At 45.3% G+C, this 26580-nt stretch overlaps 1 protein-coding gene across 3 annotated transcripts in view; it reads left to right on the top strand.

The window, feature by feature from the left end:
* Nucleotides 1–23095, top strand: part of LOC147106202 (potassium voltage-gated channel subfamily KQT member 1-like) — a 289282-nt gene extending 266187 nt beyond the window's left edge. The window contains exons 10-12 of one of the 3 annotated variants that reach the window (XM_086009091.1): nucleotides 20469–20495; nucleotides 21434–21493; nucleotides 22085–23095. In XM_086009091.1, the coding sequence (XP_085865217.1) occupies nucleotides 20469–20495; nucleotides 21434–21493; nucleotides 22085–22206 (209 nt within the window). In that variant the 3' untranslated portion in view covers nucleotides 22207–23095. The remainder of the gene's footprint in view (nucleotides 1–20468; nucleotides 20496–21433; nucleotides 21494–22084) is intronic. The other 2 variants (XM_086009089.1, XM_086009090.1) reach the window with 2 other exon arrangements.
* Nucleotides 23096–26580: the final 3485 nt, after the last annotated feature.

Genomic DNA, 26580 nt, shown 5'->3' with positions numbered 1-26580 from the left:
TGCGGCAGGCTCGGGAAGTGCAGGCCGCCTCCTTCCGTTAAGGAGGAGCTGCCTGCACCCGGCCGCGGCCCGCGCAAATCTCTGCAAAAATGAGCCCGGCACCTCGGACAAGTGCTGGGCTTGCATCTGTTCCGGGGCGGGGGGGGGGAGAAGTCCGGGGAGGGAGCTGCGGGCAGGCGGCCGGCGGGAAAGCGGCCGGCCGCCGCGCCTCCTTAAAGCGCCGGCGCAGACTCCGGCAGCACTCGTTTGCCGGAGTCTTAGTTGCGGCTGCCACTGGCGAGGCGGCCGCTACTGAATTTCGGCTTGGGGCCGGGTTACCACGGCAACCGGGACGCTGCGCACACCGATGACGTCATCGGTGCCGGCGCAGCGCTACCGGTCTACCGCCGCGGAAGGGCCCCAGGCAATTTAGGAACCGGCGCCAATTGCAGCGCTAGGCCCTCTAGCGCCGCAAAATGGGTGCTAAGGGCACTCAATTTCTAGGCCACAGTATTACAAACAGTAATAGAGAACATTCATCATGGTTGGCCAAAAGGTTCCTGTCCAAAATATTTTCACATAAGGTCAGAGTTGAGTGTCGCAAGTGGACTATTACTAAAACAGAACAGAATAGTCATTCCACAGGCTCTACGTCAAGACATGCTCAAAAGGATTCATGAGGGACACCTCAGAATTGAAAAATGCAAAAGGAGGGCAAGAGACACTGTTTATTGGCCTGGCATAAATAAGGACATTGAGAACATGATAGGCGAATGTGAGACATGTCAGAAACACCAAAACAAACAAGCAAAGGAACCAATGATAGTAGCTGACTGACCATGGCAAAAGGTTGGTATGGATCTCTTTCATTTGAATGGTAAAGACTATCTAATAGTGATTGACTACTATTCTAACTATCCTGAGATGGCACTGCTCTCAAGCACCACAGCAAGCAGTGTCATAATGCATGTTAAATCCATCTTCGCCAGACATGGAATTCCCAGGATTGCCGTTAGCGACAATGGTCCGTGCTTCAACTGTAAGGAGTGGCAACAGTTTGCAGCACAGTATGACTTTCAGCACATCACATCCAGTCCTTTTGTATGCTCAGTTGAATGGTAAGGCAGAAAAAGGTGTTCAAGTTCTCAAACAGCTACTGAAGAAAGCAACAGAAAGCAAGTCTGATCCTGATCTCGCCCTGCTGAGCTACCGAGCCTCACCTTTAGACTCTGGTTCTTCACCTGCTGAACTCCTAATGGTTCGCAAGTTGCGCACCACGCTACCCTGCTGTGCAAAAGAAAAGCAGAGTAAGGAACTGAGACAGAGACTTCAACTGTTAAAGCTGAAACAGAAATCATACTATGACAAGTCATCCAAAACCCTAAAACCATTGACAAGGGATGATGTTGTCAGGATTGAGGATCCAGATGCATGGAACAGGAAAGCTACAGTTCTTGAGGAATTAGGACCAAGGTCATACACTGTTAGAACTGAGGAAGGACAGATTCTAAGGAGGAACCGCCGTTCCCTCCTAAAAACACAAGAAACTATCCAAGAGCAAATCGATGACATTGCCGCAACTGAATCTTGTCACTCACCGCCAGAGCAATCTAACACAAACACACATACAGGCTCTCATGAAAACACATCAGACTCACCTGTGCTAAGAAGATCCACACGTGAAGTAAAAAAGCCTGATAGACTTAATCTTTTGAGTATAAAGTAAAGCTTTGAAAATGTGTTGACTGTTGTGAAAAGGGATTAATTAAGAAAGGGAAAATAGAATATGAGAGTAAGCTATCAGGGGAACATAACAACTGACTGTAAAAGCTTTTATAGATATGTGAAGAGAAAAAGATTGGTGAAGTCAAGCGTAGGTCCCTTGCAGTCAGAATCAGGGGAATTTATAATGGGAAACAAAGAAATGGCAGACCAACTAAATTCATACTTTGGTTCTGTCTTCACAAAGGAGGACACATATAACCTCCCAGAGATGCCGGGGAACATAGGGCCTGACGAAAGGGTGGAACTGAAAGAAATCAGTATTTGTAGGGAAATGGTGTTAGGAAAATTGATGGGACTGAAGGCCGATAAATCCCCAGGGCCTGATAATCTACATCCCAGGGTACTTAAGGAAGTGGCCCTAGAAATAGTAGATGCATTGCTGGTCATCTTCCAGAACTCGATAGACCCTGGAACAGTACCCATGGATTGGAGGGTAGCTAATGTTACCTCACTATTCAAAAAAGGTGGTAGAGAAAAAGCGGGGAATTATAGACTGGTAAACCTGACATCGGTAGTGGGGAAAATGCTGGAATCTATATATATAAAGCGGCTCTTCTGTCTGTCTGTCCCGATGTCTGTCTGTCCGTTCTCTATACGTTTGAAAGTTACAGAGTGTACCGATGCGCGCGTTGCCTCAAAAGAAAGCTTGGGATTCCGGACTGGTCATAGGCGTATTTACCTTTCGGCCGGACAAAAATCCTGCCCGCGGTATCCGAAAAACGTTCAGCGTTCCGCTCATTAGCATCTCATTAGCGACCGTGTGACGTCGAGGTCGACCAATCGGACGGCGGGTTCCTGGCGCGTGCCATCCTACAGTTGAGTGTCGAGTGACTCGACGATTGACCAATCCTACGCTTCGGTGACCTGACCGGTCGACCAATCGGTGCGTGTGTGGGCGGGCCTTATCCATCTGAACCGAGGTGAGTGGCCGCCATCTTGATTTTTCACGATTTTTTCCCCCACACTTTCTGTGTGTTAGGGAACTAAGGTAAATATTTTAATGATGTGTTAGGGAATTAAATAACAATTTATTTGTGTTTAGCAAATGCGCACGCGGTGGGTGGGGCAGTTGGCTCCTCGTTCGAGACCAGGCCTGCGTCTGACCCAAGGGGCCACTTAGTTAACTGGCAGCCGAGCCCTGCCTCCTATTCACATCTACCGTCCTTCTTGCATGGGCCTACCGAGCGACTCCTACTCCCTCCTCCTCTTTTGCTGCTCTCTATTTATTTAATCTCCTCTTACTCGGCGAAAGATGAGTTTAAAAAAAAAAAGAGGCCGCCAGTTGCGCGACCGCCTTGACGACGGCACGCATTCGCACGGCCCCCGTTACCCCGGCAATGGGGCACGCCGGCGGTCTTGAAACCATGCATGCGCACGGCCCGCCACCCCGTGACGCCAGCACGCATCAGTTTTAAAAAAATGAAGAGGCCGCCAGTTGCGTAGCCGCCTTGACGCTGGCACGCATGCGCACGGCCCCCGTGACGCCAGCACACAGGCTCGGGAGATCGCGGGGGATGCGAGCCTCGGGAAATCGCGTGGGGGGAGAGCCTCGGGATATCGCGGCGGAGGGGGGAGAGCCTCGGGAAACCGCGGGGTGGGGGAGAGCCTCGGGAAATCGCGGGGGGGGGGGGGAGAGCCTCGGGAAATCACGGGGGGGGGGAAGAGCCTCGGGAAATCACGGGGGGGGGGAGAGCCTCGGGAAATCGCCGGGGGGGGAGAGCCTCGGGAAATCACGGGGGGGGGGGGAGAGCTTCTCTGTTCCCCCCCCTGTCTCTCTCTGTTCCCCCCCCGTCTCTCTCTGTTCCCCCCTCCCCCCAGTCTCTCTCTGTTCCCCCCCCAGTCTCTCTCTGTTCCCCCCCAGTCTCTCTCTGTTTCCCCCCCCAGTCTCTCTCTGTTCCCCCCCCCCAGTCTCTCTCTGCCGCCCCCCCATCCCCCCAGTCGCTCTCTCTCTCTCTCTTCCAACAACAACATGCCCTCGAAAAAGCCTCGGCAACGCCGGGCTCACCCCAGCTAGTCTATTGTAAAAGATGTAATAGCAGAGCACTTGGTAAGCAGTGACAGGATCGGACAAAGTCAACATGGATTTACAAAAGGTAAATCATGCTTGACTAATCTACTGGAATTTTTTGAGGATGTAACTGGTAAAATAGATAAGGGAGCACCAGTGGATGTGGTGTATTTGGACTTTCAGAAGGCTTTCGATAAGGTCCCACATAAGAGATTAGCGTGCAAAATTAAGGCACATGGGATTGGGGGCAAGGTATTGACTTGGATAGAGAACTGGTTGGTGGACAGAAAGCAAAGAATTGGAATAAACGGGTCGTTTTCCGAGTGGCAGGCAGTGACTAGTGGGGTACCGCAAGGATCGGTCCTAGGACCCCAGCTGTTCACAATATATATTAATGATCTGGACGAGGGAATTGGATGTAATATCTCCAAATTTGCAGACGACACAAAGCTGGGTGGGAGGGTAAGCTGTGAGGAGGATGTCGTGAAACTCCAGTACGATTTGGACAGGTTGGGTGATTGGGCAGAAACATGGCAAATGCACTATAATGTGGATAAATGTGAGGTTATCCACTTTGGTGGCAAAAACAGGAAGGCAGATTATTATTTGAATGGCAATAGATTGGGAGAAGGAGAAGTGCAAAGAGACCTGGGTGTTCTTGTGCACCAGTCGCTGAAGGTAAGCATGCAGGTGCAGCAGGCGGTTAAGAAGGCAAATGGTATGTTGGCCTTCGTAGCAAGAGGGTTCGAGTACAGGAACAAGGATGTCTTGCTACAGTTGTACAGGGCCTTGATGAGACCACACCTTGAGTATTGTGTGCAGTTTTGGTCGCCTTACGTTCTTGCAGGAGTGCAGCGAAGATTCACCAGGCTGATACCTGGGATGGCAGGAATGACGTATGAGGAGAGATTGTGTCGATTGGGCTTATACTCACTGGAGTTTAGAAGATTGAGAGGGGATCTCATCGAAACCTATAAAATTCTGTCAGGCCTGGACAGACTAGATGCAGGAAGGATGTTTATGATGGCCGGGGAGTCCAGAACCAGGGGTCATAGTCTAACGATAAGGAGTAAGCCATTTAGGACTGAAATGAGGAGGAATTTCTTCACCCAGAGAGTGGTGAACCTGTGGAATTCTCTGCCACAGAGGGCAGTGGAGGCCAGTTCATTAAATATATTCAAAAAAGAGTTTGATATATTTCTTAAGGATAAAGGGATCAAGGGATATGGGGAGAGGGCAGGGACAGGGTACTGAATTTGGATGATCAGCCATGATCTCATTGAATGGCGGAGCAGGCTCGAAGGGCCAAATGGCCTACTCCTGCTCCTATCTTCTATGTTTCTATGTTTATAGAGCACTAACAAAAGTGTTACTGATATCATCTTTATCGTTTTTCTTGATTGATATTGATTGGTATTGATTTTGTTTAACCTCAAAGAAAGGGGGATGTAATGATCAGTAACATGTCATTCTAGAATGGTACACTAGGTGGAGCTGTATGTTGCTGTATGTTTAGCTATATGAGTGGGACTACCCACGATGCACTAGGCTACCCACAAGGCAGTAGTCAAGATGGATGCCTGTACTTAGTCCACATGGCATGAATGAATAAAGTGACTAGCTAGAAGCTAGCTGTTCATAATGAAAACAACTAGTTATTAATGAACATAACAGCTAGGTCAATTGAAAATTTCAAAACTGGGATTGATAGATTTTTGTTAGGTATGGGTATTAAGGGTTACGGAACCAATGCGAATAGATGGAGTTAAGATACAGATCAGCCATGATCTAATTGAATGGCGGAACTGGCTCTAGGAGATGATGACTACTCCTGTTCCTATGTTCTTTTTCCTTATCTATTTGCTGCCCCTCAACATCATTATACAGGGGCATAGCATCATCTTCCGTATGCATACTGATGAGATGCAGCTCTACCCTCTGCCATCACCCACAACTGTACCACATTGTGCTGTCCGACAACTTGTCCAACATCAAGTCATGGATGAGCAAGAACTTTCTCCAACTTAACATTTGCAAAACTGTATCACCATCTTTAGCTCCTACCAAAACTCTCCACCCTGGCCATGATTCCATTCCCCTCACTGTGGCTGAATTTGACATTGTATAATCTCCATTCCCTTTTTGACCCCGAGCTGAGCATCTAACCACATTATTCTATCCATCATCAAGGCTACCTATTTTCACTTCGACAACATTGCCTGGCTCTGCTCTTACCTCCCATTGCTGCTGAAACCTTCACCAGTGCCTTTGTCACCTCCAGGCTCTACTTGTCCAAGTCCTCTTTGGTGGCCTCTTGAGTTCCATACTGCATAAACTCCCAATTTGTCCAAAATTTGGCTGCTCTACCTCATATTAAGTCCCACTCTTTTATAACTTAAGTCTCTGCTGGTCTCCATCTCCATTCCCTATTGCATTAAATTCAAAGTCCTTGTTTCACATCTCCTATCTATGAAGCGAGTGAGAGGGGGGGAGGAGAGAGTGAGAGGGAGGGGGGAGAGAGTGAGAGGGAGGGGGGGAGAGAGTGAGAGGGAGGGAGAGAGAGTGAGAGTGAGAGGGGGGGAGGGGGGAGAGTCCTATGTGACTGCCCCCAATCTTCTGACTTTGAGCTCCTTTGCATCAACCCTCCCTCTGCTCCACTTACAGTGGAAAAACCTTCAACTGTCTTGGCTCTAAACCCTGGAATGTTCTCACTAAATCCCTCTGTCTTGATATCTCTTTCACCCCCTTTAAAGGTCAGCTGAAAATCTAATTCTTTGACCATGCCTTCTGTAGTCACCAGTAACTGTTCTCGTAATACTATTTCAGTATCTGTTTTCACCTGTGCAAAATGCCTTAAGACATTTTATTATGTTAAATGCAGTATATGAATGCAAGTGGTCATTGACAAACACCATGTGAAATTTAAATATGATTTGGATAACATCAGCTTTCACATTATGTTGAACGAATCAGTTGCCCAATATAAGCATTCTTGAAAGTTTTGCCATCATTACTGTTTTTGCCATTTCTCATAATTGTATAGGCTCAATTCATATGTTGCACTTTAAACAGCTCCATAAAGATTGGTTCCATCGTTTCAAATCTCCAGTAAATGATTTTCATATTATTATCCATAAAACACATCCACACATTTGACAGATTTAGTGGGGGGAAAGTGTGCATCATAATCAGGTTTATGGTAACTGCTTTTGCATATTTTAGGAATTACCCAAAAATTACAATAAAAGACACACAAATTTATATTGTTTGGAAGAAAGCACTGAAAACTTTTTACTGGCATGCACACACGCGCGCACACCATTTTTTGGTGATTTTGGAGCACTCATTACATGTTAAATCGTGAGACTGTAAATGGAGTAGAGCAGCAGAGATACAGTTCATTAAACTTGGCAGCACAAGTAGCTATAAAAAAAAAGCAAACTGATTCATGTTTTTGTATTTAGAGGCATAGAATACAAAAGTAAAGAGGTAGTGTTGAACTTGTGCATGCTGTGGCTCAGTTGGTAGCACTCTTGCCTCTGAGTCAGAAGGTTGTGGGTTCAAGTCCCACTTAAGAGACTTGAACACAAAAAATCTAAGCTGACACTCCAGTGCGGTACTGAGGGAATGCTGCAATGTTGAAGGTGCCGTCTTTCGAATGAGACGTTAAACCAATGCCCTGTTTGCTCTCTCAGGTGGAGGTAAAAGATCCCATGGCACTATTTCAAAAGAAGAGCAGTGGAGTTATCCCTGGTGTCCTGGCCAATATTTATCCCTCAATCAACATAAAAAAATAGATTATCTTGTCATTATTGCATTGCTGTTTGTGGGAGCTTACTGTGCGCAAATTGGCTGCCACTTTCCTACATTACAATAGTGCTACAAAAGTACTTACTTGGCTGTAAAGCACTTTGGGACATCCTGAGGTTGTGAAAGGTGCTATATAAATGCAGGTCTTTCTTTTACAATTGGAATATTCCAGCAGGGAACCACACTTAAAGGGAGTACGGAAAAAGAATTGGGGCCTGAATGTTGCAGCATCTGCAATCTGTGCTTTCTGCAGGCTCAGCTCCCTTCTGGGAGCACAGGGAATCACTCTTGCTTAAGATAGTTTTGGGTCCTCCATTATAGGAAGGATATAAAAGCAGCAGAAAATGTGCAGCATAGATTCACTAGAATGTTACCAGTCACATGAGGTTATAGTTATGAAGTGAGACTTAAGAAGTTGGGACTTTTTTCACCAAACTGAGAAAGTGAGAACTGATAGAGGCCTTTAAGATTATGATAAAGTAAATAGAGATAGATTGTTTTCACTCTTCAACGAGACAGTGATGAGAGGGCACAAATTTGATGTAATCACAGAAAGAATTGAAGGGGATTAGAATGGACTTTTTAAAATGTTGAGAACTCCCTGCTTTTTTTTTTTGAATTATGCCGTTGGCGGTACCACCGGTTGTCCCTTACATTGAGATACATAATTCCCTTTAACTTACCTTTAAATGTATCTGTTACTGCACTCAGGCTTCATTCCTATACTCTGCGTGATGACGTCATGATGTCAGAGCTCGGAACCCTCTGGCAGTAGAGCTCGGAACTCTCTGGCAGTTGAGTTCGGAACCTGCTGGCAGTTGAGTTCGGAACCTGCTGGCAGTTGAGCTCGGAAACTTCTAGTTAGTCCTCGTGGCTTCCCCGCTGGGGAAAGACCTACACCACGGTGCTCCTACAGTCAGCCACCTTACCTGCTACCTTACCTGTTGTATTTAACCTGTTCCTGTAAATAAACAACTTATTTATAGTTCGTCGAAGTTGAACGCGATTATTTAGTGGCGATGCACACGAATCGCTACATTGGTGACCCAACGACGTCAGTACGGGAGCTCATCAATTCCAACAATACAATTGGTGACCCCGTATCCGTGAACGATTTTCACGGTAGCAATGCGCGCCTGAACCTCGTCTTCCCACAAGACGACCGACGCACAACCGACGAACAGCAACCGCCTAACACCGATTCCTCCAAAGGCGACCCCGTCTTTGCGAACGTATTCGCAAGGTAAGCGCAGTCTGGAGCAGATCCCGTTTGACACGGACAAAACTCAACCGGACCCCTTTTTTTTGTGAGCAATTTTCACAAAAGAATCACGCCATGGAAGCACCAGCTGTTTTGCTGTTGCTACCGCAATCCAGGGAGCCACAGTTTCATAGAAACACATAGAGATAGGAACAGGAGTAGGCCATTCGGCCCTTCGAGCCTGCTCCGCCATTCAATGAGATCATGGCTGATCTTCGTCTGAGATCATAGCTGATCTTACCAGTTCAGTACCCCGTCCCCGCCTTTTCTCCGTAACCCTTAATCCCCTTAGCCTTCAGAAATATATCCAATTCTCTCTTGAAAATATTTATTGAATTAGCCTTCACAGCCCTCTGTGGCAGGGAATTCCACAGGCTCACCACTCTTTGAGTGAAGAAATTCTTCCTCATCTCTGTTTTAAATGATTTGCCCGCTATTTTTAGACTGTGGCCCCTGGTTCTGTGCTCCCCGGCCATTGGAAACATTCTCTCTGAATTCAGCCTGTCCAGGCCTGCCATAATTTTATATGTTTCGATGAGATCCCCTCTCAATCTTCTAAACTCCAGTGAGTACAAGCCCAAACTATTTAATCTCTCTTCGTAGGTCATTCCCGCCATTCCAGGTATCAGCCTGGTGAATCGCCGTTGCACTCTTTCCATGGCAAGAACATCCTTCCGCAGATGGGGCGACCAAAACTGTACACAATACTCCAGATGCGGTCTCACCAGCACCTTGTACAGCTGTAGTAAGGTATCCCTATTCCTATACTCGAACCCCCTTGATATGAAGGCCAACATACCATTTGCCTTCTTAATCGCCTGTTGCACCTGCATGCTCTCCTTCAGTGACTGGTGCACAAGAACACCCAGGTCCCTCTGCACTTCCCCATCTCCCAATCTATTGCCATTTAGATAATAATCTACCCTCCTGTTTTTACCCCCAAAGTGGATAACCTCGCATTTATCCACATTATAGTGCATCTGCCACGTATCCGCCCATTCCCCCAACCTGTCCAAATCGCACTGTAGCCTCCTGACATCCTCATCAGAGCCCACCCCTCCTCCTAGTTTAGTGTCGTCAGCGAATTTGGAAATATTGCATCCAATTCCCTGATCCAGATCATTTATATATATTGTGAACAGCTGGGGTCCCAGGACAGATCCTTGCGGCACCCCGCTGGTCACTGCCTGCCACTCCGAAAACGAGCCGTTTATTCCAACTCTCTGTTTTCTATCCGCCAGCCAGTTCTCTATCCACGTTAATACTTTGCCCCCAATCCCATGAGCCTTAATTTTGCATGATAATCTTTTGTGTGGAACCTTATCGAAGGCTTTCTGGAAGTCAAGGGTACACCACATCCACTGGCTCTCCCCCATCTATTTTACCAGTTACTTCCTCAAAAAATTCCAGCAGATTAGTCAAACACGATTTACCCTTTGTAAATCCATGTTGACTCTGTCCGATCCTTTCCCCATTTGTCAAGTGCTCCGCTATTTTATCCTTAATAATGGACTCTAGCATTTTGCCCACAACCGATGTAAGGCTTACTGGTCTATAATTCCCTGCTTTCTCTCTACCCCCCTTTTTAAATATTGGGGTAACATTAGCTACCCTCCAATCCACGGGTACTGTTCCCGAGTCAATGGAGTTCCGGAAGATGATCCTTAGAGCATCTGCTATCTCCAGGGCCACCTCCTTAAGTACCCTAGGATGTAGTTTATCAGGCCCCGGGGATTTGTCGGCCTTCAGTCCCCTCAACTTACCCAACACCATATCCCTAGAGATACTAATTTCTGTCAGCTCCTCCCTCTCATTAGTCCCTATGTTTGCCGATATTCCTGGGAGGTTATTTGTGTCCTCCTTTGTGAATACAGAACCAAAGTATGAGTTTAATTGGTCTGCCATTTCCTTATTCTCCATTATATATTCTCCCGAATCGGACTGCAAGGGACCGACTTGGGATTTTACCAGTCTTTTCCTCCTGATATACCGATAAAAGCTTTTGCAGTCTGTCTTTATGTTTGCTGCAAGTTTACTTTCGTATTCTATTTTCCCCTTCCTGATTAATCCCTTTGTCCTCTTTTGCTGTATCCTGTACTGCCCCCAATCTTCCGGTCTGGTGCTTTTTTTTGCCAGTTGATATGCCCTTTTTTTTGATTTTATGCTGTCCCTAATTTCCCTCGTTATCCACGGTTGAGTCACCTTTTTAGGTTTATTTTTATGCCAAACCGTTATAAACATGTTCTGGAATTCTTCCATTCTATCTTTGAATGCTTGCCATTGTCTATCCACTGTCAATCCCCCCAGAAACACCACCCAATCAATCTTACCCAATTCCCGTCTCATACCCTCGTAATTCCCTTTATTTAAGTTCTGGACCTTAGTCTCTGATTCAATTTCCTCACTCTCCATCTCGACTGAGAGCTCGATCATATTATGATCGCTCTGACCCAAGGGGCCTCGTACAAGAAGATTGCTGATAAGTCCCTTCTCATTGCACAATACCCAGTCTAAAATGGCCTGATCTCGAGTCGGCTCCTCGACATATTGGTCCAGATAACCGTCCCGAAAACATTCCAGGAATTCCTCCTCCTCAGAATTTTTACTAATTTGGGTAGTCCAATCAATATGTAAATTAAAGTCACCCATGATGACAGCTGTGCTCTTATCGCACGCTTCTCTAATTTCCCTTTTTATGCCTTCCCTCACCTCCATATTACTATTTGGAGGCCTATATATCACACCCACTAACGTTTTCCTCCCCTTGCTATTTCTCATTTCTACCCATACAGATTCCGTTTCATCCGAGTTAATATCCTTCCTTTCCATTGCATTAATCCCCTCCTTTACCAGCAATGCTACCCCACCTCCCCTACCTTTTTGCCGATCCTTCCTAAATATTGTATATCCCTGGATGTTAAGTTCCCAGCCTTGCCCACCCTGCAGCCACGTTTCTGTAATCCCAATCAAATCATACTTGTTTACCTCTATTTCCACAACTAATTCATCCACCTTGTTCCTAATGCTTCTAGCATTAAGATACAAAGCCTTCAGGCTTGCTTTTTTCACACTCTCATTATGAATTAGTTTGGCCCTTTGTGTTTCTCTCCTTTGCTTATTGCTTCTCACCTTTCTACCATCTATTTCTGACTTCATATGACTTCCCTCTTTTCCACTACCTAGGTTCCCATCCCCCTGCCAAATTAGTTTAAATCCTCCCGAACCGCCCTAGAAAATATTACCCCGAGGACATCGGCTCCCTCACAGTTCAGGTGTAGACCGTCCCCTTGGTACAGGTCACTCCTCCCCAAGAACTGGTTCCAATGCCTCAAGAATTTAAATCCCTCTCCCTTGCACCACTGCTCAAGCCACGTATTTAGCTTATCTATCTTACTCTCTCTAAACTTATTAGCTCGTGGCACTGGTAGCAATCCAGAGATTACTACCTTTGAGGTCCTACTTTTCAATTTAGCTCCTAACTCCCTAAATTCAGCTTGTAGGACCTCCTCCCTCTTTTTACCTACATCGTTGGTACCTACATGTACCACGACAACTGGCTGATCCCCCTCCCCCTTCAGAATGCTCTGCACCCGCTCCGAGACATCCTTGACCCTTGCACCAGGGAGGCAACATACCATCTTGGAGTCTCGGTCTCGGCCACAGAAACTCCTATCTATCCCCCTTACAATTGAATCCCCTATCACTGCTTTATAAAGGTAGAAGCCCCGTTCGACGAGAGCATCGATGCGGTGCCGACCACGCACTTGCTTATGGTTCCCGTACTCGTCTTTCCTACTGCCACACGGATCGTCCGCCTCTACGTCCAAAGCAACAGCAAGTATAAATCTCTCCAAGCGCGGGGTACAGCATGTGCGGGCCCACAAAATTGGAGCGCGCCCTGTGGGGATACCACGAGGACTCACTCCCACAAAACACGAGGACGCACTCCTTGCGCACGAGGACCCATCCCTCGCAAACCACGAGGACCTATCCCTCGTGAAAAACAAAGACTCCTTCCCCACCGACGATGCACCAGCCTGTCATCCTGCTGGTTGTGTTACCTATGACACGTTTCGGCGTGAACGAAAAGCGTTGCCGCGCTCACGGCTGTTTTCTCCTAAATCTACAACAGTTACAAGTGTTGCCGCCCTCCAGGCAGAGTTGACCCCTCCTGAAAGCAAGAACAACCCAGACCGTTGCCGCCCTTTCTCCAGTTTTCCCTTTAACAAAACGCAAACCTCTACTGACGCTGCACACATCGAGGACGGGTCCAACGGGTATCCTGCAGCTGTGATCAGCCACGTGAAAGTTGCTGGCCTCACCGATCACTGATCAACGCAGCAACTCTTCACCCTCTGTTGTGTTAACGTCGTAGCACTATGGCACGCACCGTTCCGCGTGTTCCAGCCTCCCGAAGGTTTCGCTCACCTGTCGGCGAGTTCACTGACCTCGCCAGTCAAGTCCTTCTGGATCGCCCGTCGGCGTTCCTGCAGATTTCGTCAGAACAAGGACTTGTTCCAACATCAACAGAGTCATCGCCCGCGTCCGCCTGACCTGTCCATCACTCTGACGAGGCCTGCTGTTTCGCACATTTCCACGGTTCTTCGCCTGACGGATACGTTTTATTTGCCACGACGTGCGTAAGGATCAGCTCACGAGCAGCATCTTCAGACCTCGCCTACCAAGTCGAGACAGCACGACCGCCGTGACCACTAGCTTGTCAGACCATCTCATCCTTGGACTTTTGTTAAAGCGAATTCTGGGGGGGCCTATGTTGCGGTACCACTGGTTGTCCCTTACATTGAGATACATAATTCCCTTTAACTTACCTTTAAATGTATCTGTTACTGCACTCAGGCTTCATTCCTGTACTCTGCGTGATAACGTCATGACGTCAGAGCTCGGAACCCTCTGGCAGTAGAGCTCGGAACCTGCTAGCAGTTGAGTTCGGAAACTTCTAGTTAGTCCTCGTGGCTTCCCCGCTGGGGAAAGACCTACACCACGGTGCTCCTACAGTCAGCCATCTTACCTGCTACCTTACCTGTTGTATTTAACCTGTTCCTGTAAATAAACAACTTATTTATAGTTCATCAAAGTCGAACTCGATTATTTAGTGGCGATGCACACGAATCGCTACACCATGAGATATTTTACAGCCACCTGAACAGCAGAACAAGTCGATGGGGCTCTCATCCAAAGGATGCCATTTTAGATTACACAGCACTCCCGTAGTGCTGCACTGGAGTGTCACCCCAGATTGTACACTCCAGTCCTGTCATGGGCTTCGACTCTGTAATGTATGTACTTTTAAGGGGGAGAACTACTTTTTACAGCTCCTGTATCCTGTAGTACCGGCAGTGACCACACCTGTATATAAACCCTGAGTAGTGATCTGTACAGTCAGTTGCAGTTTGAACCCTCATTCAGTAAACACCTGTTGATCATTCCCTGCAGTCTGTTGTCTGGTTATTGAAGGACACAACATTAAGATACACGGATATAACATTGGCGATGACGCAGATTCGAACCTACCTGCAACTCTGCATCACCTCCCAGGGATTCGCTCCTGGAGAACAGTGGAAGGAGGTTGAGCCCAGAAGCACGGGCGTCGACCACGGGCAACTGGCCAGTCATCCAGCGGAGATTTGAGCATCGCAGGGGAGGCTGTAGAGAGCCAGGCTTGGCTTTCCAGTCACGGTGGTCCAGTGAAACGGGCTGGCAACAGGTACTGCGCAGACCCTTCCCGGACAGCGGCGGCTAGAGCCGACCAAGCAGCACAGAAAAAGGCCGAGCAGCGTCGACGGGGGAGAGAGAGAAGGCAGGGCACAGCCGGTGTTCAGGACCAAGCAGCATCAACGGGGGAGAGAGGCGCGCAGGAAAACGCGAGGCGCTGCCATTGCCACGAGGACCACAGAGAGCGGCATTGGCAGCAGCGCAGGAGCAGCGCATGAAACCCACAGGGCGTCGCCATTTGCCACGAGGACCGCTGAGAGCGGCGTTGGCAGCAGCGCGGGTGACGTCATTTTAAGCCGCAGCGGGGTAGAAAGGAAAGTGCGGGAGACGCCATTTTAAGCCGCAGCGGGGAAGAAAGGAAAGCGTGAGAGACGCCATTTTAAGCCAGTCTAACCACACCCAAAAATGCCGAAGAGTGGCAGTATCACAGCGTTCGACAATGAAGTCGAAGATTGGACGACATATGCCGAACGCATAGAAGTATACTGCAAGGTGAATGAAGTGCCAGATGACAAGAAAGCGCTGGTATTGTTGAATTCAATGGGTGCAAAAACGTATGGCTTACTACGAAACCTAGAAACCCCAGAGAAGCCAGTAGAAAAGATTTTGAAAACAGTGTCAATCCTACAGGACCACTTAAACCCCACACCGCTGCTGATAGCAGAAAGATTTAAGTTTCACAAAAGGAACCAGCATAAAGATGAAAGTAATGCTGAGTATTTAACGGAACTGCGCAAGCTATCGAAACACTGCCAGTTTGGAACGGGACTAGCAGATACTTTAAGGGACAAGTTTGTGTGTGGGCTTCAAAGTGAAGGAACCCAGAAACAGCTTCTATCAGAAAAGGATCTTACGCTGGACAAGGCTTTCAGCATTGCAGTATCACACGAAACAGCAGCACGGGGCGCTGCAGAGATACAACAGAGACCGCAAGAATATGGCACAAATGAAATGTCATACGGAACAGTGAAGTGTTATCGCTGCGGCAGAACAACACATGACCATAATGATTGCTGGGTCAAGGACAAAGTGTGCAGACAGTGTGGAAAAGTAGGACACATAGCAAGAGTCTGCAGGTTGGGAAAGAAAACCAGCAGCAAGAAATCTCCACAGGAGAAGTACAAGAAGGTACATAAGGTGACGGAGAGTAGTTCAGACGAACAGAAGAGTGATACAGACTCCGGAAGCAAGGAGCTGGGTTGTCTGAAACTACATAATGTGATCAAAACGGAGGATCACCAAACTATCTGGGTCACGCTCAAGATAGCCGGAGTCCAAGTGAAAATGGAATTGGACACAGGATCAGCCCTAACAGTCATAAACAGAAGGGACTACAAGCGGCTATTCTCACATATACCCTTGAGAGATACAAAGATTGTCTTGAAGACGTACACGGGGCAAAAAGTCTACCCCAAAGGAAAAATAAGGGTGAACGTTATGTATAACGGCAAGGAAACGCCAAAAATGGACCTATATGTATTGCCAGATGGAGGACCACCACTACTAGGACGTGAATGGATCCGGAAGATACAGCTAGATTGGCATTCCATACAAGCACTGACTGCAGATGCCAAAAAGGATGATGACGTCACACCTGGACGACTGTCAAAAATGCTAACTGACGCTCAAGAAGTGTTCCAGCAGGGACTCGGAACACTAAAAGGCATAACAGCGACGATCAAAATAGAGGAAAATGCAAGCCCAAAGTTTTTTTAAGGCCAGACCGGTACGTTATGCGATCCGCCCAGCCATCGAAGCAGAGCTGGAAGGTTTGGAACGTTCAGGAGTACTGTCCAAAGTGGACTGGAGCGAGTGGGCTACACCCATCGTTCCTGTAATGAAGAGGTCATTGAGTAATACGCCTGAGGAACCAAAGAAGGTTTGCATCTGTGAGGACTTTAAGGTGACAGTGAACCCAGTCCTTCACACTGTACAATATCCGCTTCCGCGGATTGCAGATATTTTCGCCTCGCTATCTGGAGGGAAACGCTTCACTAAGATTGATCTGGCCCAGGCCTACCTGCAAATGGAGGTAGAAGAAGCCTCGAAACAGTACCTCACGATCAACACTCATAAAGGTCTCTACCAATACAATCGGCTGGTGTTCGGGGTAGCATCAGCTCCGGCTATTTGGCAAAGGGCAATGGAACAAGTCCTGCAAGGGATTCCAGGGACCCAGTGTTATTTGGACGACATCCTGGTCACGGGCGAAAATGACAATGATCACCTCGCCAACCTGGAGCAGGTGCTCACTAGATTGAAGGAATATGGGCTCCGAGCTAATCGCCACAAATGCGAGTTTTTCCAGAAGCAGATCTCGTATTGTGGCCACGTTATTGATAAAGCGGGGTTACATAAGTCCCCTGAAAAGATTGAGGCAGTAGTCAAGGCTCCAGCACCGGAAAATGTGTCACAACTGAGGTTGTTCCTCGGGCTGGTGAACTACTACCATAAGTTCTTGCCAAATTTGTCTACCGTACTACACCCACTGAACACCCTACTGCAAACGGGTGTACCATGGAAGTGGAGTGACGAATGTAAATGAGCTTTCCCAAAGAGCAAAGCATTGGTCACATCAAAAGAGGTGTTGGCTCATTTCAACCCAGCACTACCAATTCGGTTGGCGTGTGATGCATCACCCTATGGTATTGGAGCGGTGCTGTCGCACAAATTCCCGGACGGCTCGGAGAGGCCAGTAGCCTTTGCGTCTCGGTCACTAACCTCAGCCGAGCGTAACTACACCCAGATTGACAGGGAGGCACTCAGCCTAGTGTGGGGAGTGAAAAAGTTCAATCACTATCTGCACGGGCAGAAGTTCACCTTGCTGACTGACCACCAACCACTTGTCTCCATCTTTAATCCAAAGAAGGGCGTTCCGGTGATGACTGCGCAACGGCTACAGATGGTCCCTTTTTCTAGGGGCGCACCAATATGAAATCGAGTATAAGGGCACGAAACAGCATGGAAACGCTGATGGGCTATCACGCCTGCCACTGCCTACTGCAGAGGAAGCACCAGCAGTGGATCCTGTCGAAATATTTCATTCGACTATAATTGAATGCTTGCCAGTAACTAACGCTGGTATAGAGAAGGCGACCCGAAATCACCCGACACTGTCTCGGGTATATGATTTGACGATGAAGGGATGGCCAGCACATGGCAACTCACTGTTGCCAGCATTCTCATCCAGAAGAGAACAGCTGTCAGTATGCTAGGGGACCTTGATGTGTGGATCCCGAGTGGTAATTCCACCCAAGTTAAGGGAGAGAGTGCTCAATGAGCTTAACGAAGGTCATCTGGGAGGGGTGAAAATGAAAAGCCTTGCTAGGGCTTATGTGTGGTGGCCGGGGATCGATCAGCAAATCGAGGACCTGACAAGAGCTGCTCAGGATGTCAGAAGGTCCAAAATGCACCACCACATGCCCCTCTACACCCATGGGAGTGGCCCTCATCTCCATGGCAACGGGTGCATATTGATTTTGCTGGTCCATTCATGGACTCAATGTTTTTAATAGCCGTGGATGCGCACTCGAAATGGCCTGAGGTGATCAAAATGTCCTCCACCACCACGGAGAAAACTATTGCAGTCCTACGGACCATTTTTGCCAGGAATGGCTTGCCAGAGCAGATTTGCTCTGATAACGGACCACAGTTTGTGTCTGAAGAGTTTCGAAGATTTATGAAAAGCAATGGGGTAAGGCATTACACATCCGCCCCGTATCATCCAGCCACAAATGGATTGGCTGAGAGGTTCGTACAAACCTTTTAAAAAAAAGCTGTAAAGGCCATGTGCGATGACGACATTCCACTGCAGCATAAAGTGGACAATTTCCTGTTAGCCTACAGAAATGCGACACATGCAGTCACCAACCAGGCCCCGGCCATGATGTTCTTTTACCGAAGGTTGAGATCTTGTCTGGATTTGCTCAGACCAAATGTACCAAGAGATGTTGAGAGTAAGCAATTGCAGCACATCAATGAGAAGCCGACAACGAGCTTCAATGTAGGGCAACCAGTCTTGGCCCGCGACTACCGAACAGAGAAATGGCAACCAGGAACGATATGCACACGGCAGGGGCCACTAATGTACACAGTGGATGTTGGGAAGAACATTGTGAGACGCCATGCTGACCAGATCCTAGAGTCACAGGAACGAGTCAACCCCATGTCTCGGCCATACGTACCTGGCGAGGAACCCGACGTACAGGTTGCATCTACCTCAGAAACAATAGCATTGGAAGCTGATGAATCAACTGACGACAGGGTGTTTGTCTCGCTCTTGGTGCGGAGGCGATTCTCTCGGGAAAGGCGTTATCCAGAAAGAATCAGGAAGCCTCCCCAAAGACTGAATTTATAAATAGACTATTTTCAGTTAATGTTGCATGTTAAAAGTGTTAATTGTAATTAGTTTGATATTTAATTGTTAAATGAGTGTTATGGTACTGTTAATCTAAAAGGGGAGGAATTGTAATGTATGTACCTTTAAGGGGGGAACTACTTTTTACAGCTCCTGTATCCTGTAGTACCGGCAGTGACCACACCTGTATAGAAACCCTGAGTAGTGATCTGTACAGTCAGTTGCAGTTTGAACCCTCATTCAGTAAACACCTGTTGATCGTTCCCTGCAGTCTGTTGTCTGATTATTGAAGGACACAACATTAAGATACACGGATATAACAGACTCCACAACTTTAATAGTATGATTTGTCAATTGCATGGCAAATCAGTTAAGTGGAACGTGAGCTGATACTTTATTCTGATATTGAAATATGAGCCCCAATTTTAACTCAAGGTGCCAAACGGGAGCGGGAACTGAGGCAAACAGTAAATCATCCTAACCTCGGCAGCGTGAGGCCCAGGCAATTTTAACGCCCGGGCCTCATCTGTATGCCCCAAATCAGTTGCCCACCCGAAACCAGTAGGCAGTGGCAGCTGGCCGGTGGGTGTGAGTGTAGTGTTGGGTGGCAGGAGGCCACCGGTGAGGACCAAATGAATGGTCCCTTATTCAAGTAAGTCTCTGGGAGGAGTTCCTCCTGGCACCACAAGGAAAGCAGAAACAAGTTTATAAAACTTAATCTCCTTGGGCCTCTTCTGGCTGCGACTCTTTTACCCGCTAGCTTCACCTGGTGGGAAAGTTACAACAGTTTCTCTGCACAGGCCTCTTGTTAAAGTAGCAGTCATGTCCCGACGCTGTCATTGGAGCACAATCTGTATATTTAAAGAAGGACCCCTCCAGTTTCCAGCGGTTGTCCTTCCTGCCTGCTCAGGAGAGCAGGTTAAAATAGTAGTCTGTGGGAAGGGAGCAGGACAACTGCGAGTATGTCTCCTGGGTGATTTTAACTGCCCACCCACCAATGTTCCTTTTAAGCTGCGTGGCCGCACAGCGCTCTGCAGCTCCCGCGCAGTGGATTTTAAATAGGAAAAACCGCACATGCACAGTATTTTGAATTGGCCTTAAAGGAGCCGCGCAGCCAAAAAAAAATTAAAGGAAACATTGCCACCCACCCAGTTTCCGCCGGGCAGGTAGGATTAAAATCATCCTCATTATTTCATTGACATTGAACAGAAAGATGAGCCAATTATTAAAAATGTTGTATTTTCACTGATCAGTTCAATAGTTTTGTAATCATCTATTTAAATGTTGGCTCAGAATTTTTACAACAGATTTGATAAATGAAAATGTTACTTTTGTTTCACCTGACTTGTACTAGTTATATGAGGATTTTCCAGTAAAGTGACTGGTTTTACAATAATTCTTAAAAGCTATCACAGTGTTCGATATTTGTCTTCAGAAGGACTGAATCAGCTAGATAGTAATGTGACTGACACTAAGAAATAATGTCACACGCTTGTCTTTATTTTGCACATTTGTACGAATTTCTGCTTTGTCAGGTCTTACGAGGATGTTTAGACAATCTGGTAAGTCTGCCTTAAAGTAATCACTATTCAGATGCCGTAGTCTGAACCGTGATTGTTGAGGAATTAATTTTGCTTTTGTCTCGACTCTGTTCTCTATATATAATTTTCCCCATCAGTTCTCATCAATGGTTATTCCTTCTCCATTTAATTCTCTTATGCAGTGTGGAAAATTAAACAGATGGTTGATTTTAGTGCTTTTCTCATTGTTTCGATTATACATTTGCATATTATTATTGGTGCCTGCTGTTGTTACAGTATATAATTGTTCACTAATCTGTTTGGCTTCTTCATGCTCCATTAATAATTCATTTCTGAAATCAGCGGCTTGAGATAAATGCAGCATTATTTTGGGGGTAATACTTGTTAATGAATGTCAGTGTTATCGCACACTCATCTGTCTCGCTTCCTGTCTGCCTTGAATGCAGAATGAGCTTTGTCAATGACAGTCTAAGCATTTGTTTCCATTGTGCAACTCCCAAACCGAGCGATTCACTTAAGCATGTATAATAAGCAGTCATTGTCTGTTCCTTGATTAATATGTGCTAGTAAATGATTTATTTTATACAAAGATCCATGAACTTAATAGATGCAATTTCTATTATATGGACTTTAGAAATAATGATTCATAAAGTTCATTGACTCTAGCAGTAATCTTTACATTCTTGACTATTGAGTTATTGCAGAGCCTTCATAGGACAACTTCAGCTTGAGTTGAGTGTGCCTTTCATCTAATTCTAGCAATTTAAGTAACTTTCCACTGGTGAAATTCTTGTAAATCTTGGCACATACAAGCTGTAATTTCTTACCTGCCCCACATTAGAGAAATTGGCTCTCAGTCCTAACAGCTGCATGTTTGTCTTCCCACTTTACTAGAGATTAATGGTCTTGTTTTACACCTCCCTTGTGGTTTCTGCCTTGCTTTGGCTTTTTGCATGCAGGTCGACAGCTTTCCTGGTCTTCCTTAACCATCTGTACCTCAAGCTGTCCTTCATCACCAGGTACAAGACAAATCTCTAAACGTTACTTTTTGCTCAATAGAATGGCCTGTTGTTCAAGAGACAAATGTATTTGTTCATTGTCTGCATCAGTCAATCAGGGTTTAAGCACTTTAGTTTTTAATAAAGATTATCATGAGGTTTCACATTTTCTATTGTGAATAATTATAATACATTAATTTCACTCATTGTCTTTATGTGTATTATATTACATGTACAATTTATTTTCTTGTGTCTTGTTATCCATTGGACTGAATTATAAAGGAAGTATTTTCAATTGCAGTTTAATATCCTGGTGATATTTTTTTTTTAGTTATAATACTGTTAATATATTTTTTTAATTGCTCCTGTCAACTAACATTGAATAATATTGTTAGATATTTTTCTTGGTGTACCCTGCATGCTGTTAATTTTAGCTTAGGATGACTTCGGCTAACCAATTTGCTGGGCCATAATGCATCACTCAGCTTTGTGAAAATACTTGTATTCACTGTTGGCCTCTGATGGGCTGGTGTGACCTAGTTTATATTGAAAATTATATTTACCTCAAAATTTTTTTAATACCTTTCCCTTTTGTGTGTTTTATTTTAAAAGTGAAAAAACATGCCATTGAAGGAAACCCAAATGATATTTCACAGACCAGCAGCTTTACTGACGAAATGGACTTGATGGGTGAAGAATCACCACTGCCTGTGGTGACAGATGTATTACAGTAAGTCCAGTCAGAATTTAAATCCATGTAATTTTTGCCTATCTAAGCTGCCATCTTTCGTTAATCTCTGAGTGTATTACATTAGCTGGCGACTGTTTCTGAGTTAACATGCATCTTAAGAACAGTTAACCTTTGACAGCTATGTGCAGAATTTTTCCAACAAAAGAAACATAAGTATCTAAAAAAAACGTGGATAACCAAACCTAAATAGAATTGTACCCTGATTCTTTATATACCTGCAATTTGACTATACAATATTATGCTGAAAAATGCAACAAAAAAGTTAGAAATTCAGTTATTAAATAATAATCGGCTTCATAGCCAGGGATTTGTTTTTCTTTGAGAAATGTCAGTCTTCAATTCTGTCTAGGGACATATATTAAGAATGGCCAGTTGGGCAGTGAGCCAGACGGCATCCATGGAAATACACTTAACTAGATATAAAATTAAGATTAAAATGTCTGTATTTTAAAAGCTGCAAAAGTGTTCAAAGGGTTACCTGTGTTTTGACTTGGGAGGAAATGAAGCTTTCCTTGGCTTCAAAGAATTATCCAAATGTAGCAGTGAAACTCGAATGCTTTGACCAACATTTTAGATCATATCATGCGATTAAGCTGGAATTCAGTTATAAAGCCTAAGGGCTTTGAGACGATATAGAACTCTAGTTTTGACAAAACATTATGCTGTTGTAAATATTTTTGTATTGATAACACAAGCAGATTGGCATTAGAGCCAGGATTCTTTAGTATCCAGCTTTTGCTATCTCATACACTTTATTTTGACTCTTATCCATTTTGAAAATAATGGGATCCTGGTTATAATAGAATTCTTTGTTACACATAATACTGAATGCTGAATGATACTTAAGTTGTTGTGAAATATTTTGAAAATAATTCTCTATTTTGGTTTACAGCTAATATGTTGCTATGTGTATTTAATATTACAGTAATATACTAGTAAATCTAAGAATTGGAAAATTAAGGGAAATTCTTGCTTAGGTGACACAGTAGCATAACAGTATTTAAATAAGACAAAAGCAAAATACTGCGGATGCTAGAAACCTGAAATAAAAACAGAAAATGCTGGAAATACTCAGCAGGTCAGGCAGCATCTGTAGAGAGAGAAACAAAGTTAATGTTTCAGCTTGATGACCCTTTGTCAGAACTGATTTAAATAAGCATTTGCTCTCTGCTCATTCCTCTGAGTTGCAATTGAGGCTGATATTTCAACTTGTCAACCATTGTGTGTGAACTATGCCAGTTCTTCAGTAAGCAACCTGATGGAGCACTTCAGGTTGTGGGAGGATGGGGGTGGGGGTGGGGCGGGACTGGGTGGGAGGGTTGGCGGGAGAAGAAGGAGAAATAAAATTCTGTTCATGTCCTGTTCCTGATGGTTGAAGTACAGTTGAAGTCAAGCCATTGTCAAGTTCCTTGGCTATGAAAAGATATTCTGAAGTAGTCTAGTGAGTAATAAATTCACAAAGGAGAATGGGAGAAACTATGAACCATGTAAACAAAAAAATAAGACGTACTCCACCACCAAAAAAGATTAACTGATTATTCAACTCACTGCTGTTTGCGGGACCTTGCTATGCATAACTTGGCTGCCGTGTTTTCCTGCATAATAACAGTAACTACACTGCAAAAATAATTCATTGGTTTTGAAGTGCTTTGGGCTGTTCTGAGGATGTGAAAGGTTCTATATGAATGAGTTCTTTCTTTAATATGACTGTCATTTCAGCAAAATTTAGTAACTTGTTGAAAATAGTTCAAGATATTGGACAGAGTAAGTTAGATCATTGCCCTTGCACCTCTGGGAGCTAGGTTCAAACTGATGGAATGAAGCAGCAGACATATCCCAGAAATCATTATTAAATTAACATTCTCACTCAGAGAGGTCATGGTTGGTGTGGGGTTGGAAAAATTCCAGCATTGACATTCCCGCACCTTAATGAGCACAAAAATTCAACAAAAGAAAACCATCTTACTGGGTCTTCATATTTCCTTGTTTCTAAGTCTGAGTATTGTTAGCATATTCTGCTGTTTAATCCAGGGCTTCTTGTGTAATACTAATTGTAGTTTTGCTAATAGATGTTTTTGACTTTATCATTTTATAAAATGTACAGTTTCTTATCTCCTGAGTTGATAATTATGTGTGCAATGTGTCCAATGCCATAAGAAGATAATATGAAATTATTTGACTCATTGTCCTGGGCATGCAGCTTTTATACAAGCATTGAATTGATTGAAGCAGAAACTGGTATTTGTATGCAGCATTGCTGTTGACTGATTAAGTTATTTGAACCAAACCCTGAAATTATAATTAAAAAAACCAACAAATAATAAAAACAGAAAATATAGGCCATTTGCAAGAGAAAGAGAGGTTAGTATTTGGATGTGAGCCTTCATTGCGACTAAAAATTGGTCGACTTGCTTTTGGAAAATATTTTCTTTACACCTAGTGTTTGTCTTTCTATTGGTGTTAGATAACAAATAAAGATGTATAACTGATTTGTGGACAGTTTCTACCCCCCCCCCTGCTCATATGTCAAGTTGTGTATCCTGCATCATTTTATATTACAATGGTGAAATAAGGACAATTTGTACATTGAAAAAAGATAAATTGCTATCCAATTATTTTCTGAAGACTTCTGTAAATGAAGTTTTGCCATGTATTTTCCAATAAAATGTGTTGTATAACAGAGATTCACAAGCTTAACCTGCAGGTGCATGTTTTTTTGAAATTAGTGTTTTTTTGTAAGATATGTTCTTTTATAGCAACATTTTTGTTAGTTGGCTTTGCTGAAAATCATTGTTCTTGTATACCTTAGTTCCTGAAGGGATTTATTACATCAGAGGTTGAGTTACTGTATAACAAACATTGGGAGAAGTCTACTGTTCTGAGACCAATTTCAGCAAAATCTGCAGCACTATCTGAGCCACTCTTTTAAAAGGGCCAGTGGTTTCAATTTGAATGGAAGAGATTTACCATACCTTTGCCAATGAAAAGTTTCAACGTTCAGATAGTTTTTCTATGTGAACTTTCCAGGTGATATTTAAAACCCATATTACTGAGGAATCTTATTGAGAATCACATTTACATACATTTACACTTCTGTGAACACTGAAGGAAATAATGTAGGGAAACACAAGTACTATTTACCCTAATCTACTGTAGCAGTAGACTGAATAATAAAGCCAGGGCTGCTATTTACTTAATATATTTGATATCCTAAGACCATAAATAAATTACTTTCGTGGAAGAAATGTTTATCTGTAGCATTTTCCAGCAGTAAAATCTATTTGTTCAACAACTTTATAAATCACTAGCTAGAGTGCCCGGTGGTGCCGAGGGTTTTTTGAGGGCATATAAATGAGTTTGTCTGTCTGTCTGTGTGGGAAGGAGAGAGAGAGAGGGAAGGAGAGAGAGAAGGAAGGAGAGGGAGAGGGAAGGAGGGAGAGAGAGGGAAGGAGAGGGAGAGGGAAGGAGGGAGAGAGAAGGAGACGGGGAAGGAGGGAGAGAGAGGGGGGGGAAAGAGAGAGAGGGGGAAAGAGAGAGAGAGGGAAAGAGAGAGTGGGAAGGAAAGAGAGACAGACAGAGAGAGAGAGGGAAGGAGAGAGGGAAGCAGAGAGAGAGAGGGAATGCAGAGAGAGGGAGGGAAGCAGAGAGAGAGAGGGAAGGAGAGAGAGAGAGAGGGAGGGAAGGAGAGAGAGGGAAGGAGAGAGAGGGAGAAGGAGCGAGAGAGAGGGAGAAAGAGAGAGAGAGGGAGAAGGAGAGAGAGAGAGGGAAGGAGAGAGAGAGAGGGAAGGAGAGAGAGACAGAGAGGGAAGGAGAGAGAGAGAGAGAGGGAAGGAGAGAGAGAGAAGGAGATGGGGAAGGAGGGAGAGAGAGGGGGGGAAGGAGAGCGAGAGAGAGAGGGGGAAGAGAGAGGGGGAAAGAGAGAGAGGGAAGGAAAGAGAGACAGAGGGAAGGAAAGAGAGACAGAGAGAGAGAGGGAAGGAAAGAGAGACAGACAGAGAGAGAGAGGGAAGGAGAGAGGGAAGGAGAGAGAGAGGGGGAAGCAGAGAGAGAGAGGGAAGCAGAGAGAGGGAGGGAAGCAGAGAGAGAGGGAGGGAAGGAGAGAGAGGGAGAAGGAGAGAGAGAGAGGGAGAAGGAGAGAGAGAGAGGGAAGGAGAGAGAGACAGAGAGGGAAGGAGGGAGAGAGGGAGAGGGAAGGAGGGAGAGAGGGAGAGGGAAGAAGGGAGAGAGGGAGAGGGAAGGAGGAGAGAGGGAGAGGGAAGGAGGGAGAGAGAGGGAAGGAGGGAGAGAGAGAGAGAGAAGGAGGGAGAGAGAGAGAGAGGGAAGGAGGGAGAGAGAGAGAGGGAAGGAGAGAGAGAGG

This window comes from Somniosus microcephalus, chromosome 16, assembly GCF_052327205.1.
Source record: "Somniosus microcephalus isolate GS21.2 chromosome 16, FLI_Smic_1.0, whole genome shotgun sequence".
Classification (NCBI taxonomy): domain Eukaryota; kingdom Metazoa; phylum Chordata; class Chondrichthyes; order Squaliformes; family Somniosidae; genus Somniosus; species Somniosus microcephalus.
The sequence above is the reverse complement of the archived record's forward strand: the minus strand, read 5'-3'. Positions and strand labels throughout refer to the sequence as shown.